Below are 20,779 nucleotides of genomic sequence, written 5' to 3' on the forward strand. Positions count from 1 at the left end.
AAGAAAGGGAGTTGTCTCCGCGTTAGTGGAAAACCACACTTCGCCGTTTCTCCCAATCCACCCAGATCCAGGATCCTCCGAATCCTCCTCGCCTTCAGTGGAAGCTAGAGAGGATGATGAGGGTGCCACATCCAAATCAGGATCTGACTCTCCTGAGTCTGTGGTGTCAGAGGGAGAAGACGATACATCCTGCAGCTCGCTGGAGGGGTCAGGCTGCATAATCATCTCTAAAACTTCACTACACAAGTCAAGCCCTTTCTCATGTTGCTTGCTGCTCTTCTCACCATCAAATGACCAGCAGGCTTGCATGCACGCGTTTAAATCCACTTGCTTTGTTTTTGTTTAGTCTGCATTTCTCACCATCAAAAGGGAGCAGATGCATAAATATACTTACTTTGTTTTTGTTTACTCCATGTAGTTCTGAGAGCTGAGGTGCATATTTTGATTTTCTCAGATGCATCAAGGTGAGTTCACACACACACACACACACACACACACACACACACACACACACACTTTATTATGCTATTATACTCCAAATAACTCCATGTAAAAGCCAGAAACTAAGCTTTTTTTTGCACAGGCCTATCTAAAGGGTTAATGGTGCCACCTGGTTATCAACAGTAAAAATTACAAATTTTACCTCTTCCCAACAGGGAAAACCACCAACAATCAAAAATGCATGATTATATGGTGTCATGACTTTGCAATCAAAAAATGTGGTTATAATGGAAGTCAATGGGGCAAAAACAGCCACGAACAGTAAATGAGGGAGAAAAAGTTTAAATCTGATGCTGCACAAAAACTAACAATGCATCAAAACCAATGTTGTTTCTAATCTTTGACATGTCCAAGACTGTGATAAAAGGTAAAAAAAAATCCAGTCCACAATCACATTTTATATTGAAAATGAGTAATTTTGTGTGTTTTTTTCCCCCAAATCAGTGACATCATTTACGAATTTGGCAATTAAAGAGTTAAAATCCTGAATTTTTTTTAAACATTTAATATTTTTGAGCAGGACTGAGGTTGATTAATAGATTTATGCAAAAAAAATTGAAAAAATATTTATCTGATACATTTTTACAGCAGTTTAAAGTAGTGGCTGTTTTCAGCCACAAACATAACGAAAGGGTAGTAAATTTGCCCACAGTGTACTGTTGAGTTTTTGAAAAATTTCAAAGCATTTTCCCAAAATATGTGTCAAAATAAGATTTGTCACCAAAAATCATTCCATTTGCTGAAACACAGAAAAAGTTATGGCCAAATTTAGACTCAAAAATACCCCATAGTGGATGAAAACATCCCCAACAGCACATAAGGGTTAAAAGAAATGTAAAAATATATCAGGATAAATAAATAACTAATAAAATAATTGAAATATATGTCAAATACATTTATCTTTGTCCTTTACAGTTATGCATATATGTATGTATGTATGTATGTATTTACATATATTTCGTTTTTTCCTCATTTATTTTAAATATCGTATCGGTATTTTGAACCTTTTTCTATACTTTAACAAAAAATGGATACAATGTATTTTTTTTTTTCTCATTTATTAAATATATATATAAATTTCTATATTTTATATTTATATTTTTAAAATACATAATATATATGAAAAAATGGCATACATTCAGATGAAGGCATCGTAAAAATAAATATAATTCTCTTGCATTCCTCATTGATCAGTCCAGTGTTTATATTATAAATATAAATATTATAAGTGACAGAACAAAATCTGCAAGAGTACAAAACAACAAGACTTTTATTCTATTTGTCAAAGCAAAGCCTGTTTCCGTAACTCGCTGAAAGCTTTTTTGATTGCTGTTGCCCCCTTTCGGTGACATCAGGAATTATTCATTTAATTCACTTTCATTTTCATTCTTTGTGCTGACTAACTGCGACTTCTCGTCGTTTCGTCGAGAACAAGTGCATTTGATCCTCTCTTTTCAAACTAAACCCCACGTTACCCAGTGGGATAAGAAATTAAACGCGTTTGTGTGCAAACAGGTTCAATAAAGTTTTGCAATAGGACAAATCGAAACGACTATCTGCAATAATGACTTCCTTAGACATGAGCCCCGCATCTAAGAAACAGGTAAGCCGCCTATTATAGGCCCGAAATCTAATTTAAAGTCATTTATGACTGTTTATTGAGCGAACAAATGAAGGAATTTGAGTTTAACCTGCATATAAACATCAGCATATATTAATGAACGCGTGTTAGTGTTGAAGTGGTAAGTTTGACAAACACTTCCTATCTACTTTGCAGGTGGATGGATTCTCCCAAAAAATCACCAAGGAGGTAATTATAAATACATTTAGTCAATTTCTTTCATCGCCTTTACAAATGTAGGGGAGACCAGGGACAGTTGTAACACTTTTAGCCATTTTTGGCAATACATCAAAAAATATTTATACTGGAATAACCAATGTTATATTATAAACTTCAATCTGTCAACTGCTGAAACAATGTATTTAAGTGGTTTTATGAAATATGTACAGGTTGCAAAATTGATTTTAATACAGTCTGTCCACTGTTACAACCGTCCCAGTGTAAAGGGCACATGTTAGGGACGGTTGTAACATGTCTAAAATATACATAATGAATCATTCATATACTCAAAATGGAAAATATTATTTATCAGTCATGTTATTGTGACTATTCATTTCATGTTTTTAAGTAATGATTACCTTTTTTCATACTATGAATTTGTTTTATATAAAAAAAAGATAATTACCTTAAAATGTGATTTGATGACATTTTACATTTAATTTGCAATGCACAGTGCACATTTTACTTTTAATTTGTACATTAAAGGGAAACTATGCAGTTTTTTTTTTTTAGCTTGATTAGTTTTTAAAATATAAATGACACTTGGTTGGTGATACTGGGACAGTTGTAACGGGGCGTCCCAGTATCATCAACCATGTTTTCATCTCATGTGAGCTAGCTTGACTGCTAGTTTGACACTTGTTAGCCATTTCTATTTTTAGCTTACAAAACAGTGATTCTACTAATACTTGTTTGAATTCATAGACATTTGATCTTATAACAGCATCCACAAAAGTACATCAGAAAGAAAAGTAATTTTTTACCTCAAAAACAACCTTTTGTAGATAACTCCGTCAGGAGATTTCAAATGTGGTTCCCTTTTTGGCAAGAATGGAGGGAAAATGTTTCTGATTGTAGGAATTCAAGGTGTTACAACCGTCCCTGGTCTCCAGTCATTTTAGTTTATGCTAAAATACCAGTTATTATAGAAAATTGTATTATACGCTATTATAATTGTGAAAGGAAATGAACCAACATGATAGAAAGATTCATGAAGCAGTTTGAAGGAGAACCAATATTAATATATTATGATTTTACACTAGTAATATAGTGAAAGTTTGTTACATGTCAATGTTTCTTTTAAACAGGCTGAACAGTTGATCTCAAACGTCTTCCCTGAGAAAATTGCAGAGATGGATAAAATATTACAGGTATGAGGTCATCCAGCAGGTGCATCTTAAACAATCAGACTCATTGAGTCATTGAGAATATTTATTTAATTTTTTTTAGGGTTCCTGTAGTCTGAAGGATCTGTCTGTTGTGAGGGCTCCTCTGGACATCCCAATCCCAGACCCGGCTAAAGAGGAGCTTAAGAAGAAGAAGAAAGAGGAGGTCATTAAAACAAGCCTAATTATTCACATTATTTCAATATGAACAAAAAAGAAATATACCTGGACAAATAAATAACTGAAATGTATCCCAGATACATTTGATTTTTACATACATTTTTGCCTTATTCAAATATATATTAGGTAATATTTTAGACATTTTCTATATTTACAGACTGTACATAATATGCATGAAAAATATCATACATTTAGATGAATGCATTGTAAAAATTAATGACATTCACTTTATATAATTCATCCTCAGTGACACTATTGTTCAGTTCAGTTTTACCAAAAAATGACACTGATTATCCACATTAATGACTTTTTAAATCAATTTAATCACTGTATCGCACCTTCAAGCCAGTTTGTGGTTTAGTTTAAGTAACCTATTTGACTTTGATGACATTTTATTCACACAGAAAGAGGCCAAAGAGGGAAAGAAGGGTGGAGAGAAAGGAGAAGAAGAGGATGAAGGTAAATGTATTGATAGAATTTCGAAAACGAAACTGAAACTGTTAATTGTTGGGTTCCATTTTCCCTGGATCTGAATTCCCCCAAATGCAAAATGACAATGTGTAATTCACAGCATGAACACAGACTGGCACTGTTGGACTGGTAATGTCATAGAAATTTTGCAGAACCATTTTGAGATATACATACTCTCTTGAGTAAATACATATTTTGAATAAGTGATTACTTCACAACCGCTTATGAATATAATCCGGACGTTCTCCATTCGCCATCATGTGACCTACAACGTCAGTTATGTCGCTTCACCGCCATTCATAAATCCTCTCCCGTGGCCTTGTGGGATAGTGAGATGTCTATCGTATGCACACTTCAGAATCTTGTCAGAAGTAGTAGGTCATCTGGATACTTTTCGCCTTTGTTTTATGAGTACTGTGAATTTGGATACTCCTTTTGTCACATACTGTTTTTTCGCCTGCTACATAGTACATAGTAGGGAAGTTTGCGATTTCGGATGCAGCCAAAGTCTTCCATCCATCTCTATCCTCACAAACTGAAGTGGTGATTTGGAGAGCACAACTTTAACTAATGATATTATTTGTGAACTGAAAGGTCCTCCCTGTGGTCCCATCGCCTGCAATGAGACAGTAGAGAAACTCTTCAAGCTCATCAAGCCTGAGATTCAGATTCTTAAGGAGTGTCTTAACACGGTGAGGAAGTGATATCATGTGGTAGCTGTGCAGATCTGAACAGTTACATTTGTCAGAAAGTAAAACTTTTTTGACTTTTTTGACATATGTAATTGCTCAACTGGTTCTATAATACTTTAATTTATAGTTCAATTTATATTGCATGTAGACTCTGCTGGCATTTAATAAAGCATTTTGGTAAATTTTTGTACATTTTTTAACATTGTGACACCTTTGTGCAGGTGTCAATGTGGATACAGCTACAGGTCCCCAGAATTGAAGATGGGAACAATTTTGGAGTTTCTGTACAGGTCAGTTAACCCTATATTGTGACAAAATAAAACAACATTTGTAAGTTTTGAATGTCTGCATATGTATAAGAGCTGTACTATATTGAAGAAAAATTTGATAACTCGTTAAATAATGCTATGCGATATGATAATGCTTTAAGTGTGTAAAATCTATTTAAATTATATTTAAATACAATTACAAACTGAAAAGTTCTGAAAGCGAACAGCAATGTTTTTTGTAGCATTACGTAAAAAGTCAGTGTCATTTTAACGTCAATGCAAACAAACAAACAAAAATACAATTCAAATACCACCATCTCTTTTATAATAGATAGTAATGGCAACCTGAAAAGTTAACATCAAGAACATTCAGGTAAACACCTCGAACTAGGGTGGACAATTATTTTTCTTATTATACTTTGTTAAGAATAAGAACAAAGATGTAAATTACAAACAATAGGATTAACACAATAAAACAAAGATACAAATTACATAAACAGTGCTTTCAATTTTTAAGGTCGGACTATGAGGTTTATTTAACATTAACATTCAAGTAAGAAATAAAAGAGAAATTGAATAAACAAATGCTGCATGAATTAAATACACACTGATTGTTGAGCAGTGAGTGATTTTCTCTTTGTCGTTTGTTGTTTGATTATGATTAATATTATCACAGACAGCTGCAGGTTTATTAGGCTGCTGTCACTTTAAGAGCTGCACAGATCCAATATACTGTTACACAATTTTTTGTTTACGTTCACTTAAGTGATTGTGTTTTTCTGAATGGTAGCCAAGACGGGCATTTAGACACAGTTTTGTGTATATTTGGTCATATAAGCGAAGCAAAACTGAACTGTATTCAGGATTGCGTGCTGTCAGAGAGCCGGCTTTCTGTGCGCGCAAGTACAACGTTGAGTTCTTTTCATTCAAGAAGAAGTGTTCAAGAGCGTATTGCTCTTAACTTATTTTAAACGGTTAGTTCATCCAAAAATGAAAATTCTGTCATTAATTCCTCACCCTCATGTCGTTCCAAACCCGTAAGACTTTCATTCATCTTCAGAACACAAATGAAGATCTTTTTGATGAAATCTGAGAACTTTCTGTCGCTCCATTGACAGTCTATGCAACTGACAGTTTGACGCTTCAAAAAGTTCGTAAAGAGATCATGGCTGGATTTCCCAAAAACTTCTTAACGCTACGTCGTTCTTAAGTTATACCTTAAGCTGTACCTTATTGTAAATACGTGTTTCCCGAAACATTCTTATTTAAGTATATCTTCTTTAAATTATGTTCAGAAGGCTGGTCTGGACCACTCTTAGCTTTACCTTATCACTGTTTACAGTTCACTCCGCTAGTGGCCACCACTGCAAAAAGCTTCTTTAGCCTTCTTTAGCCACGTTTGTTGAAGCTAAACGTGCTGCGTAACACGAGAATGAACTTCATTGGTTACTGTCGAAGCTAAACGTGCTGCGTAACACGAGAATGAACCTCATTGGTTACCGTCGAAGCTAAACGTGCTGCGTAACACGAGAATGAACCTCATTGGTTACTGTCGAAGCTAAACGTGCTGCGTAACACGAGAATGGACCTCATTGGTTACTGTCGAAGCTAAACGTGCTGCGTAACACGAGAATGAACCTTCATTGGTTACCGTCGAAGCTAAACGTGCTGCGTAACACGAGAATGAACCTCATTGGTTACCGTCGAAGCTAAACGTGCTGCGTAACACGAGAATGAACCTCATTGGTTACTGTCGAAGCTAAACGTGCTGCGTAACAGGAGAATGAACCTCATTGGTTACTGTCGAAGCTAAACGTGCTGCGTAACACGAGAATGAACCTCATTGGTTACCGTCGAAGCTAAACGTGCTGCGTAACACGAGAATGAACCTCATTGGTTACCGTCGAAGCTAAACGTGCTGCGTAACACGAGAATGAACCTCATTGGTTACCGTCGAAGCTAAACGTGCTGCGTAACACGAGAATGAACCTCATTGGTTACCGTCGAAGCTAAACGTGCTGCGTAACACGAGAATGAACCTTCATTGGTTACCGTCGAAGCTAAACGTGCTGCGTAACACGAGAATGAACCTCATTGGTTACCGTCGAAGCTAAACGTGCTGCGTAACACGAGAATGAACCTCATTGGTTACCGTCGAAGCTAAACGTGCTGCGTAACACGAGAATGAACCTCATTGGTTACCGTCGAAGCTAAACGTGCTGCGTAACACGAGAATGAACCTTCATTGGTTACCGTCGAAGCTAAACGTGCTGCGTAACACGAGAATGAACCTCATTGGTTACCGTCGAAGCTAAACGTGCTGCGTAACACGAGAATGAACCTCATTGGTTACTGTCGAAGCTAAACGTGCTGCGTAACAGGAGAATGAACCTCATTGGTTACTGTCGAAGCTAAACGTGCTGCGTAACACGAGAATGAACCTTCATTGGTTACTGTCGAAGCTAAACGTGCTGCGTAACACGAGAATGAACCTTCATTGGTTACTGTCGAAGCTAAACGTGCTGCGTAACACGAGAATGAACCTTCATTGGTTACTGTCGAAGCTAAACGTGCTGCGTAACACGAGAATGAACCTTCATTGGTTACCGTCGAAGCTAAACGTGCTGCGTAACAGGAGAATGAACCTTCATTGGTTACCGTCAAAGCTAAACGTGCTGCGTAACAGGAGAATGAACCTCATTGGTTACTGTCGAAGCTAAACGTGCTGCGTAACACGAGAATGAACCTCATTGGTTACCGTCGAAGCTAAACGTGCTGCGTAACACGAGAATGAACCTCATTGGTTACCGTCGAAGCTAAACGTGCTGCGTAACACGAGAATGAACCTTCATTGGTTCTCACATGTCAAATGAACATGCTTGAGCTTCTGTGTACCACAACTGATGTGTGAGTTGATGAATGTTTAAATGTGAATAAAAGCCTAAATTCAATCTGTTCATAATATAAAGTGATCGTGTCTCTTCAGAAAATGTATGTATTTACCAGTCATGTGTCCAGTCTATTCTCTGATATCTGTCAACCTAAAACTTTTATTATCACAAGCTATTACAATATGCATGTATGTTTGCAATCATAAAATATGTAATTTAAAATAATATAAATTGACTAATTAATAATATATATTTAATGTAAATTATTTTATATACCAAAATAATGTGTAATGTGTGCAAGTTTATGAATTTTCCACCCATGCAGTTTTTAAATTAACATTTCAAATATGAATTATAGTGTTAAATTACATTACCAATCAAACATTTGGGGTCAGTAAGCAAGGGCGCACTACATTGATCAAATAAGTAATGATAGTAATGATATCATTGTAATGATAAAAAGTAATGATGCTGAAAATTCAGCTTTGCATCACAGGAATCTAAACATATTGTACTTGAGGCGGTGGTACATAAGATAGAAAGGTTGTACTCATTTAATAATAGCATGTTGTGTGAAAAGTGAAAAAATGCAAAAATGTTCCCACAGGAAAAAGTGTTTGAACTGCTTACCAACACCCGCACCAAGATCGAGGGATTCCAGACACAGATTTCCAAGTAAGAGACCAGACAGCATCACAACCACAATCAAACACTGACCTCATGATGTCTCTATTATAAATGCATTTTTAATGTGTCATATTTCTCACTGTGTTTGTGTTTACTCAGGTACTTCAGCGAGAGGGGAGACGCTGTAGCCAAGGCTTCCAAACAGCCACATGTGGTCAGTTTATTTTGTGTTAGATTTAGACATGTTTTCAAAAATCTTTGAGCTTCTGATAATGTGATAGTTTTGTTGCTTGGAAACAGGGAGATTTCAGGCAGCTTGTCCATGAACTGGATCAGCACCAGTACTGCGAGTTACGCATCGTAGCACTGGAGATTCGCAACACTTACGTAAGTTCAGTCTCAGCTTGCCCTGAACAAAACATCTCAGTTTTAGTGTAAGTTGGTGCTTTCGTGTGACTGATCCATTCTGTTCAAATCTAGGCCATGATGTATGATGTCATCGTCAAGAACTTTGACAAGATTAAGAAGCCCAGAGGAGACTTATCTTCAAAAGCGCTTATCTACTGAGAACTGCAGCCAACACACAAACACACACACATTTGCTGAAAAGTAAAACATGTAGTCTTCAGTTTCACATCCACAGTCACAGTGCATTGGCTTGAGCTTCAATTACATCAACAGAATCAACTGTAGTACTTTTTACTCAATAAAGAGTTCTGCTAAATGTGGCATCACTCATGTTTTCATTCATAATGTCAAATAAAACATTATTTAGATGTATTATCTTTACAGTTTGACAAAACAGGAAAATAACTATAAATAATTGTTTTATTTAAGTTTAAGAAATTAATATTTTTATTCAGCAAGGTTGTAATAAATGAATCAAAAACGTTCTATTCATCAAGGATCCTGAAAGAAGTGTATCACGGTTTACACAAAAATATTAAGGAGAACACATTAATAATAATAAATGTTTTTGATTTCTGAAGGATCATGTGACTTTGAAGACTGGAGTAATGATGCTGAAAATTCAGCTTTGGATCACAGGAATAAAGTACATTTTAAAATATATTCAAATAGAAAGCAGTTTTTTTCAATTTTAATAATATTTCACAGTATTACTCTTTTTACTGTTTTGTTGATCAAATAAATGCAGACTTTTTTTTAAAGAGTTTTAAAAAACTTTTACATTTAAAACTTTGGTAACAATTTACAGTAAGGTATCATTAACTAACAATGAGCAATACATTTGTTACAGTATTTATTAGTCAGTTGACATTAGTTAATCAGAATACAACTGTTCATGTTTGCTGGACCACTAAATTAAATTAACGGATACAACTTTTGATTTAAAAAATGTATTAGGTAATTTTGAAATTAACACACACACAAACACACAGTCAAACCAAAAATTATTCAGACACCAGAAATAATGTTTTTACTAGTGGGTGCAGGACACTATAGTTCATTTGTGTAAGTGAAGATAGCAAAATAAAGTAAACAGTGACACATTATATCCAAAAATTCTTCATACAGTGGACTACCAGTAAAATATATAAAATTTTGGGACCAAACATTATTCAGACACTTTGACCTGACCATGTTTTGCTTAAGTGTTTTTTCTTTAATTTCTAATGTGACCTTTTTACACTACAGACTGAACAAAATTAAGCATTGCTTGGTAATTGGTTAACCTAAATTGGTATTATCTAATTGTGCACTTAAATTTAGCGGCTGACAGCTATTCAGCCTAACTCATTTGTGGAGACAACAGAAGGATGGCCAAAACCAGTGAAATATCAGCTGATTTGATAACTCTTATTACCATTTTTTAAACTATAGTGAAGAAACTGTGATAATGTGAAAAATGTTGAAGGTGTCTGAATACATTTTGGTTTGACATATATATATATATATATATATATATATATATATATATATTATTTCTTATTTCCTTTACTTGCATTTACTGCAGTTTTACTCGTGATGTTCGAATGCAAAGCTCTTGGTCTTCCAAGACAGCACCAGCCAGGCTTTAAAACATACCAGCCCTTATAAAGTCCCTTCCATCCCAGATACCCAAGAGCTCCCCCAACCAGCTGGGAAGGGAACTGTGGGAAGTGCGCTAGCAAGCAGAGAATCAGGAAGATCCAGAGACTCATCAACAACACACACAGCATGAAGAGAATCCTCAGTGGCGCTCCAGGAGGCTTTCCTAGAGCCATGCAGGGCCCAAAAACGGCTATTTCCTCAACAAGAATCAAACAACATAAACTTAGAATCAGGATTTCATCAGACACCTCACATCCCTGCCACTGTAGCCCGGCCTTAAGGCAGGCTGCTTTACCCTTTTCCTCTCTGAGTAGTAATAAGGGGCCCGTATCACAGTCCAGGAGCTCCCCGGGGGTCCTGCAAACTTCTGTGGTGCTTTGTAGTGGCTCAAAACAGGTTCCTGAGGCGTCCACTAGGAAGGAGAGAAGACGACGGAACAGTGTCCACAGCGTCCCGGTCACAGCGAGCCGAGAGAGGTGACGGACTGAGTGAACGAGAGAGTTACTGATGCAGTATGACAGAAGAAAGACGAAAGAGCCACATAATATGCAGGTCCAGCCCCAGCATGAATGCAGGAATACCCTATGAGATCACAACAACCAGAATCAATGAGACATCTCAGAATACAAACATTACAAAGGAAATAAAAAATGGTTCATAAACTATAAAATATTAATAAATAAATAAATAAATAAATAGTAAACTTGTGATAAATAGTCAAATTTGCACTATAATAAAAGGGTATGGAATGTATGAAAAGAGCCTTCACAAAGACTCAAAGGATTGGATTTTCCCGCAGGACAATGATCCATGCAACAACTTTGTTCTGTCACACGTTTTCTTAAATAAATTTCACAAATGAAATTTGTGATTTACCGATTGTGAAAGTATTAAGAAAATAAACGTTTGCATTGCGGCTTTGATATTTTATAATTTAATATAATTAATAGCATAATATTAAATATAATACATATTATTTAAATTAAAAAAAAATACAATAACAATTATAGGTTCAATTTATTTACATTATGCATTAACTAACATAGAAAAATATGAAAGGTTTTTAATTTCTACATATTCATTCATTTAAAGTTGTATAAGTGAATATTATGTGATGTATTATGAATAAACAACATTTATAAAATTAACATTAACCAAAATTAATGCTAAAAAAGTATTCTTTACTGATGATGCATAATTAATGTTAATAAACAAATCAATTCCAATAGGGTCCTCGCACAATACAGGGTCCTGTATTTCTTTTATTATAGAATAACTCATGTATTTTTTATAAGATAAAGAGTTGATGGAAATTAAAAGATAAATTTCACACTTAACAAAATCTGCAATAAGGTCTCATAATTAAGGAATTTCTCAGTTAACTGAAATCTTGCCTGTACAGGTAGTGGTTCTTGTTGCCAAATATGCTGTACTTGGACACCCAGAGACTCAGAACAGGTCCAAACAGCACCAGCACAGAGAGGAGGCAGTGGAAATGCCGTCTGAATAACACATGACCAAGTATTCCAGCTGTGAGATCAGTGAACAGCACCAGAGCTGAGTGCAGAAGCTTGTTGGCAGAGTTATGGGTCTTATAAAGTATCTCCTTTAGTCCACAATGATCCATCTTTGTTTGCTCAGGGCAGTACTTAACAAATCCCATAACAGCACAAATTGAGAGAAAGACAGAAATGAGATTGGTCTACCATCTGTCAGCAGTGTTATTAGCTTCCCTTTTGTTTTCACAGCTGAGTTCAACCTGCTGGTTTTTGTCACACTTCTCATCATTTACCCCCACTCACTGAGTCCATAACAACATCCCTAACAGCTCCTAACATTCCCATCTTATCAGCTTGTTGTACCCTTCACACGTGTGTGTGATATAAAGCAGTACAGCAGCATTCCCTTTGTGCTTTCAACTGTAGCATCTGTAAGTGGGCTCTTTCTTATGCATAATACAATTATGTGTCTGTGATTTAATGACAGGTTTTCTTTAAAAATGAAAACCTCTTTTTCTTTAATCTATAGATAACCCACCGATCTGTCACCTCAGTTTCAGCCCGTGGTCGGACTTTACTTTTCTACGGGCAGGTGTTCCCCTAGAACAAGTGTCCAGGCATGTTGTTGTCTCAACTCACGGGCTGGGGCGCTGCATGTGACGGATGTGCAGCTGTGGGCTCCTGGACTGGACCTTGCTTGCATTGGCATATCAATTGCCTCGAGTTGCTAGCAGTACACCTGTACACCTGCTGCGGGGCAACATGTACTGGTCCGCACGGACAACACATTGCATGTCGCGTACATCAACTGTCAAGGTGATCTACGCTCCCGTTGAATGTCGCAACTCACTCCCTATCTCCTCCTATTGAGTCAGAAGCAACTCAGGTTGCTTCATGCCATTCACATCTCTGGCGAGCTCAATCGTGTAGCCAATTTGCTTATGACAGCCCTATCCCAGGGAGAGTGGACATTCCACCCCAAGGTGGTCCAGCTGATCTCAGAATGTTTCTGGGTTGCACAAGTGGACCTGTTTGCATCTCCAGAGACATACCACTGCCAGCTATTTTATTCCCGGACCCTCCCGGGGTCTACACAAGTATCCACTTCCCTCAGTGAGCCTGCTCGCACAGACACTGTGCAAGGTCAGGGAAGACGAGGAGCAGGTCTTGATGGTTGCGCTTTACTGGCCCATCCGGACCTGGTTTTCGGACCTGACGCTGGAGGATTACCCTGAGGTAGGACCTGCTTTCTCAGTAATGGGGCACCACATGGCACCTCCGTACAGACCTCTGGAACCTCCACGTGTGGTCTCTGGATGGGACGCGAAGCACTTAAGTGGCCTAACCCAGCGGTAGTAGACACCATCACTTAAGTTAAGAGCCCCCTGTATGAGGCATGCTTACTCTTGAAGTGGATTCTCTTTGTAGATTGGTGCTCTTCCCGCAGGGAAGACCCCTGTAAATACCAGATCAATATCGTGCTTTCCTTCCTACAAGATGGGTTGGAGCGAAGGCTGTCTCCCTCCAACTTAAAAGTGTATGTTGTTTAATGTCCCCACCATTTCTTTCAGGGACCAGTTAGTGAACTTGCAAGCGCTGCCCCCGGAGGAGCCAGACCCTGGCCTTGCTCTGCTGTGTCCCGTTCGCGCTCTGCATATATATGTGGACTGCACGCAGAACTAGGAGCTATGGAGGTCAGCAGAAGGGAAAGGCTGTCTCCAAACAGCGGTTGGCCCACTGGATACCTTGGCTTATCAGTCCCAAGGAAAGCCGTGCTCGCTTAGACTGAGAGCTCATTTGGAGCATTTCTTCCTCCTGGGCTTTGGCTCACTGGTGCCTCTCTAGCAGACATATGTAGAGCTGCAGGCTGGGCAACACCTAACACATTCACAAGATTCTACAATCTCTGAGTTGAGCCGATTTCTTCCCGTGTGTTGGGTACAAACAGGTAATAGGTGGGAAAATGGGTTGGGGTCTCGCTTGCAGCGCCCTTCCCCTCTAAGAATGGTTTATGAGCGCCTATTCTGCTCCTCAGGTGAGTTCCCCATCTGGTGAACCCTGGTGGAGTTCCTCCAGCATCCTCGGCAGTCAGATGTGGCGGAGGCATCCGATGCCAGGTCTAGTATTTGTGTGTATGCCCGGCTGGTCAGCCCCTATATTAGACTAGATGCCCATTTGTTGCGATTCCCCTCTGGTGATCCCATATGTGTATTCTTCCACAGTACGGTTTCCCTATCTGCACGTCTTTCCCTCAGCAGAGCCCACTCTGCTATCTCTGTAAAACAGTACTGACACCCCCATAATATATGGGATCTACCACAGAGAACGTAGTATTGCCCTGAAGCTCAGTCTATATGTGTAACTCCATGTTACCAGGCTCGTACAAATTCCCAATTCATCACCTAACATAATGTCTTCCGTTAAAAGGTAAAAACAAAAGGTAAAAATAATTGTTATATTGTTGACCTAACAGTTAAATAAGCTATAGGCCTATATAAAGGCACCACCAGAATCCTTCCACCCAGCACTACTCCAGTAAAACGTTTTCTTACCAGTAATTTGGTCAGGACACTCTTGTTCACTTCAACCACGAGGAAAGAGCTTTAAATCTGTTCCATTAAATCTGATGTTCATTCCTTTGCTCACATTGATTCATTCTGAACGCAAGTACACAGTGTTCTCTGCCTCTATGACAAGATGATGAATTGCACTGTTGGAGGGATTTGGGATGTATTATTCAAAAGTTCAAAACCTATCTGCATACAGCGCAATACATTTTCAGATAACAGTGATAATAACCTATAATAACCTTTAAAAACACTAATAACAAACGGCATAATAATATGGCATAAGTTATAGAAATAAATATTTATGAATAGATATTTAGAGATTCAAAGTTTTTAATTCAATTATTTTTTTATAATTATTATTATACATGCATTCATATAACACATGTACAAACACAATATGAATATTAAATATTTGAAATTACACAAAATATAGTGAATATGCTACATAAATAGTCAATTTGCTCTAAGCTGCCTGGATTCGACTGTTGGTCCTTGACTTTGATTGACATACGCTGCTTATTTTGTGGAGGTGACTGGTCCACACCTGCATTGTCCTGTTGAAGGAACAGACATAATCATGTAATGCTGCACATTTAATAAGTGATTCTTAAAGAAAATCTAAAGCCAAACTGCTTTTACCATTCAATATGAGGGGTCCGAATTGAAAACGATAAGATTATCATCCCAGATTATATTACTAAAGTGTTTAATAATTTCTAAATCTAAGTAAAACTGAGAGATCGGAGGGTCTAACCAATGCTCTTTTCCGGGTCAGCTGAGACCTGGGCTGAAGGCTCCTCTGAGTTCTCTGGTTCAGTTGTGAAGTTGTCATCTGATGGGCTTGATGGTTGTAGCTCCTCAGTTTAAGATTCTGCTTCACCTTGTTGCCAATTTCCACGCATAGTTTTTATGGAGGTGCCTGACACAGACCTAAATTTTCCTGTTGAGGGAACATATATACATGTATAATCGTGCAATGCTGGGGAGGTTCAATACGTGCTACTTAGACTAAATATAAAGGTGTCTAAATCTTTTTAGCGTTTTGATGTGCATAGTTAAAGGCAATGTTTTCTTTTTTGAATAAATCTTAAAATAAGTAAAAACAAGAGATAGAAGGGACTTACAGAAGCTTCAGTGCTCCATGGACACACCCTCTTACTCCAACAGGGCATGGGTGCTCCCTGGGGAGACCCGGGAGGTTGCTGTGGGTAACACGGTGGAACAAGTGTTCTCTGTGGGGTATTGGCAGGCACAGACACTCCCTTTGGGATTTTCTTCTGCTGCTCCCACTTTTCCCTCTGATGCCAAGGAATCCTGAGGCTTGCAGGTGACACAAGCACTGGTGCATTTTGCAAATGCTGCCTCAGCAGCTCAGGGTTTTTAAGATTTATCCAGTCGGAGATCTTGTCAATAACGGGTGCTCCCTCTGCGGAACAGACAGGCGCTATCTTCAGAGAAGGGGCTAGAGACTTCTGCTGCAGTTGCTCCCGTCTCAACAGCAGAGATCTCTGTGAGATCTTGTCAGGCATGCATGTTCCCTGCAGAAAAGCTTGAGGCTTCTGTTGCAGCAGCTCCTGTCTCAGTGGCTCAGGAATCTTTAGTTTTCACCTATCTGCGATCTTGTCTGGCATGGGTGCTCCATGTGGGGAGCATGCGAGCGCCTTTGAGGCAGCCACAGGTGTCCTCTGTAGAGACTTGACAGGCTTGGACATTTCAAAAAAGGCTTTTTGCAAATGTTTTGTCAGATACTCAGGGATCTTGAGTTTTCCTCTTTGTTTGGACCCGATGTGCACAGATGGTTCCTGGGGGGACTCAGCAGGCACAGGTGATATCTGTGGCTTTTTCTGCCTCCACTTTCTCCTCCGGTCCGAGGACTTTAGTGTTGCATCTGAGAAACCTGACAGCTGGGCTTTCTCAGATGCATCACTGTAGACCAGGGATAGATTCTGCTGGGACCTGATGAGCAAACATTCTTCTTGTGTGGATCTGGAGGGCACAGGTGCTCCCTGTGTGGATCTGGCAGAAAAAGGTGCTCCCTGCATCCTCTTCTGCCTCCACTGCTTTGTGGTCTTTAGTGTAAAATCCGAGAAGCCTGATTGCTGGGACTGAGCCTTCTCAGATGAAGACCACTGAAGACCAGGAATGTGGGGCATGAAGTATATCCTGCCTCCACTGTTCCCCAACACTGGCCTGAGATGAGGTCCCCATACACAGGCTCCTCAAATATGGGGTCTGAAACTTCCATGATTGCCCACCATCGCCCCGCAGCAAGAGCCGTACTGAGCTAATCTGAGAATTCAGCAGATGAGGACTGCTCTGCACTCTCAAAAATGGTGGGCATGGTTCACATACTGATATTGATGTTAAATTTGATGATGAAAGATGATCTAGAAGTGAACAATACTTTTTGCAATCTATATCTGTGAAACACTATGAAAAAAAGAGAAAAGGAAGAGATGAGTTGAGTTGAGTAAGAACCTGAAAGCTTGTTTTCTTAAGCCTAACGTATACTAATGTCGTTCGCACATAGCAATTTTTGTTATCTGAGGGTCCACGGACACCTGTGTGCAGCCCAATTTTTGTGTTCGCACTGACGGTGCATGTACAATAATGCATACGAAGAATGAAGAATGCTGACACAACTCAGCGCTGCTTGTAGAGTATAAATAAGCAATTGTGCTGTGCATGTGTCGAACTTGTCAATCCCTTAATTGCTGTGCAGACACGACTGGGTGCGAGATGAAGCGGAAAGCAGAAAATAAAGTATACCTGGGCCTTTAGTTTCCGAAAAATAAATAAATAAATAAATTAGGCTATACAGTGTATGCCCATTGGCGGTCCATCAGATGAGCCAAGGGTGGCTAAGAGAGTCATTAAAATGTATCCAAAAATCAATGAAACTGAAAAAGTAAAAAAAAAAAATTCTTTACTAATGTGCATAACTCAGATGCACATAATGTAAAAGCATTTATTTAAAAGTTAGGTTGCTATACAATGCTAAGATATATGTACAATATATGTGTACAATAACAATTTTCGGAAAATATAACATTACGATGTCCATAAATCAATTTCAATAGTACATTGGGTTTAATCTGCCATTTAATGAGATCTAATTACTAATATATATTGTTAGTGGCGAGAATTTTGAATAAATATTGTAGCTTGTGTATTTTCATGGTCTAGTGGCAGAACTTTTGCCAAGCGTTCAAATCCGCACTCGCATGTTTTTTTTTTCCCTAATCAAAACCGAATATGTTTATCAGTGGTTGTATATCAAGCAGGGACACGTTTGTGTGCATTTTGTTTTGTGATATAGAGAGTCTCCGCAGCGGCGATAGATTGAAGCGTGCGTCCGAGTGATGACTGTACGCGAGCCACAAGAGAACACTGCATCCATGCAACTGACAGCAACGAGCAGCTTGATTTAAAAAACAACACATTTCAGCACTAGAACGCCTCTTATTTGACAAACGAAGAAACTGAATGCCCTGCTAGTTAACTGGAGATGTTTTATTTACTTGTATTAGGTACATCCGTGCCGCGAGTTGTTTCAAAAAGTGGTGGCAACAATATCGACCCTGGCAAAAGCCCATATTGCTCCGCGACATGTCAACATGGTCGCTTCGCTTTAGCCAGGTGGTGCTTATAGCATAGGGGGCGGGACGCTTTACATTCTAAAGAGCATTTGATTGGACAGATGATGTGATGAGACGCTGAAGTCCGCGGTGACGTCATAAAAATCCATGATCCATTTTAGCGGAAGTGTGGGACTGTAAGTTTTGAATGCTTAGGCTATATCTCCTAAATGCGAATTTTGTCATTGGTTTGGAACACACCAGCTTATTCATAACCTTAAGCCTAACATATTCATACTAAAAGCTAAAAAACTTAAATCTTGATTTCAGGGGAGGCTCCTTTAAGGCTTGCCAGTAAATGGCCACTGTTTGATTGGCTAACGTTATTGCATATTAAACTCCATCAACATCAACTCAACTCGCTATTGCACGCTAGTAATGTTAAGTGTTTTGAAAACATTATCCATATAAAACTTGAAGCTGCTGTCAGATCCAATAATACAGCTGACTGCCTATAATCTTTCAACAAGAGTTTCTTTGCGAAATCTCAATTACACTGTGCTTCGTTTACAAAACAAAATGTTTCGAACAAACATATCCTCTGACGCGATGTGGGACGCCATTAAAATAAGCCATTCACTCGTTTCCAATGCTGGGATCCTTCTGAAGTCTGTACCTAAATTTACAACTACATTACTAACTATTAAAACACAGTATTTAGGAGTTTGAGGCAAAAGTTGTAGTTAATAGTTACAATTGGACCCTAATCTAAAGTGTAACCCACCTCTTAGTCAAAACACCAAGGCAATGTCATGACCCCTTTAGTGTTTTTAAAAGAAGTCTCTTATGCTCACCAATGCTGAATTTATTTTAAACAGTAATACTGTGAAATGTTACTACAATTTTCTATATTAATATATTTTAAAATGTAAATGTATTTTCTGTAACTTTTGATAAATTTTACGGACTCCAAATGTTTGAACGGTATTGTATATGTTCACAGATCAAGTTTAGAAAAGAGCATGTTCTCTTTAGCTTTACCTACTATCATTACAATATAGCAAACTCTTGTACAGGGTATCTGCACAATTTTTAAAGTCAAATTTAAGGCTTTTTAAGACCTTTTTAAAACCTGAAGAAATCAAAATTAATACCGTACATTAGGGGTGCGCAATATTGACAAAAATATGTCTAGATATTTTCAAAGTTTTGTTGATAATAATTAAATGATATTTTACTGATTGTATTTTTGTACTGGTACCCTGGCTGGTTTAGGCCTGTTGTTGACAGAAGACTCACGAAGATATTCATATTTTTTTATATTCTATGCAGTGGTCACAGTTCACAGTAGTGACCGAAATTAACATTTTTATTAAGGGGCAATATTTGCCACCTTAAATTGATTTCCAGGGGCATTTTCACCTATATATGGATATTGTTTCTAAACGTATTTAGAGGTATGCATCACCTTTTATGTCAAATTCTAACATTCAAATTAAATTATATTAGAATAACACAGTACCAATGTCAAATTAAATCATTAAATTAAAATCCATCCTTGCAGTGCAGAAATGACACAGAAGCGGCATCAAAACTGGCATTACTATATTTACACTTCATTTACAATTGCATAAATAAAGCTATTCAATATTTAAATATGAAATGATTTATAATTTGAACGTTTTAATTAAAGGATACTTTAAATATGAAACTGAAACCACCAGTAGGTGGCGGCAAGTCACTGTCTTAATAAGCGAGTTGTTGGAGTCAACCGATTTGTTCAAACGGCTGATTCATTCAAAAAACAAGTGATTGTTCATTGAATCGTTAAAATGATTCGTTCAAAACGCGGATTTCAGTAAAAAAAAATAAAAAATAAAAAAATAATCATCGCTGTCTGTTGGACCACGGCTTCATTATGAAAATCTCGTCGGCAATATAAAGTGAAAATTGACAATATTGTGTCTAAAAAGTAACTGACAATGTTAACTTTATTGTTAATTTAACTGTTGTATAAAATAAATAGCACATTTGCAATTGTGCAAAGGAAAACGGCACTCTTGATAGCCTATTCTAATATAACAACATATAATATAAATATAAGACAAAAACTCATTTGGGGACATCTATAAACTGACACATCACGCAGTGAAATCAATCATGAGAGAAACGTGATGTCAGCTCGCACTCGCAGTGCCTCGTACATAGTTAAAACAATGATTACAATATCATCATAGTTCATAGAAAATATCGCACACTCCTAAGCACATAAAGAATGAACTTACAATTGAACTGACATTTACTCGTTTTCTTCTCTCCTCTCGCGTGCAAGAGACAGACGTAGGCTAATATGCTGCCGTAAGTGACGCGAATTGTCACGTGAACAAGCAAATCCACCAAGATAGAATTAAAAAAATAATAAGAGCCGCTAATTAGATAGTTT

The 20,779-nt window shown here is 37.8% G+C and overlaps 2 protein-coding genes and 1 long non-coding RNA gene across 3 annotated transcripts; 1 reads left to right on the top strand and 2 right to left on the bottom strand.

Moving 5' to 3' along the window:
* Window positions 1-1,845: 1,845 nt before the first annotated feature.
* On the top strand, window positions 1,846-9,365 carry psme1 (proteasome activator subunit 1). Its single transcript, XM_084103399.1, has 11 exons — window positions 1,846-2,104; window positions 2,279-2,311; window positions 3,430-3,492; window positions 3,572-3,673; window positions 4,092-4,146; window positions 4,753-4,850; window positions 5,072-5,140; window positions 8,618-8,685; window positions 8,797-8,851; window positions 8,938-9,024; window positions 9,118-9,365. The coding sequence occupies exons 1-11, from the start codon at window positions 2,066-2,068 to the stop codon at window positions 9,202-9,204; spliced, it is 756 nt and encodes a 251-aa protein (XP_083959525.1). The 5' UTR covers window positions 1,846-2,065; the 3' UTR covers window positions 9,205-9,365.
* Window positions 9,366-10,561: 1,196 nt separating this feature from the next.
* Window positions 10,562-12,474, bottom strand: fitm1 (fat storage inducing transmembrane protein 1). The gene is made up of 2 exons (XM_084103400.1): window positions 12,084-12,474; window positions 10,562-11,271 (listed from the first exon to the last, which is right to left on the bottom strand). Exons 1-2 carry the CDS (start codon window positions 12,350-12,352, stop codon window positions 10,578-10,580), a joined length of 963 nt encoding a protein of 320 aa, XP_083959526.1. The 5' UTR covers window positions 12,353-12,474; the 3' UTR covers window positions 10,562-10,577.
* Window positions 12,475-15,074: 2,600 nt separating this feature from the next.
* LOC311075796 lies at window positions 15,075-17,174 on the bottom strand. The gene is made up of 3 exons (XR_014604581.1): window positions 15,883-17,174; window positions 15,513-15,698; window positions 15,075-15,312 (listed from the first exon to the last, which is right to left on the bottom strand). It is a non-coding gene; the product is annotated as an uncharacterized lncRNA (long non-coding RNA).
* Between the last annotated feature and the right edge of the window lie 3,605 nt (window positions 17,175-20,779).

Source organism: Abramis brama (genome assembly GCF_963993115.1).
Source record: "Abramis brama genome assembly, chromosome: 24".
NCBI lineage: Eukaryota > Metazoa > Chordata > Actinopteri > Cypriniformes > Leuciscidae > Abramis > Abramis brama.

What these genes read in the sequence shown, in the direction of transcription:
- fitm1 (XM_084103400.1), bottom strand. Translation starts at nt 12,352, where the DNA reads ATGGGATTTGTTAAGTACTGCCCTGAGCAAACAAAGATGGATCATTGT. An exon ending in AAGAACCACTACCTGTACAG is followed by an intron (nt 11,272 to 12,083) that starts GCAAGATTTCAG and finishes GTGATCTCATAG; the next exon opens with GGTATTCCTGCATTCATGCT.
- psme1 (XM_084103399.1), top strand. Translation starts at nt 2,066, where the DNA reads ATGACTTCCTTAGACATGAGCCCCGCATCTAAGAAACAG. An exon ending in CCCAAAAAATCACCAAGGAG is followed by an intron (nt 2,312 to 3,429) that starts GTAATTATAAAT and finishes TCTTTTAAACAG; the next exon opens with GCTGAACAGTTGATCTCAAA. An exon ending in TTCCAGACACAGATTTCCAA is followed by an intron (nt 8,686 to 8,796) that starts GTAAGAGACCAG and finishes GTGTTTACTCAG; the next exon opens with GTACTTCAGCGAGAGGGGAG.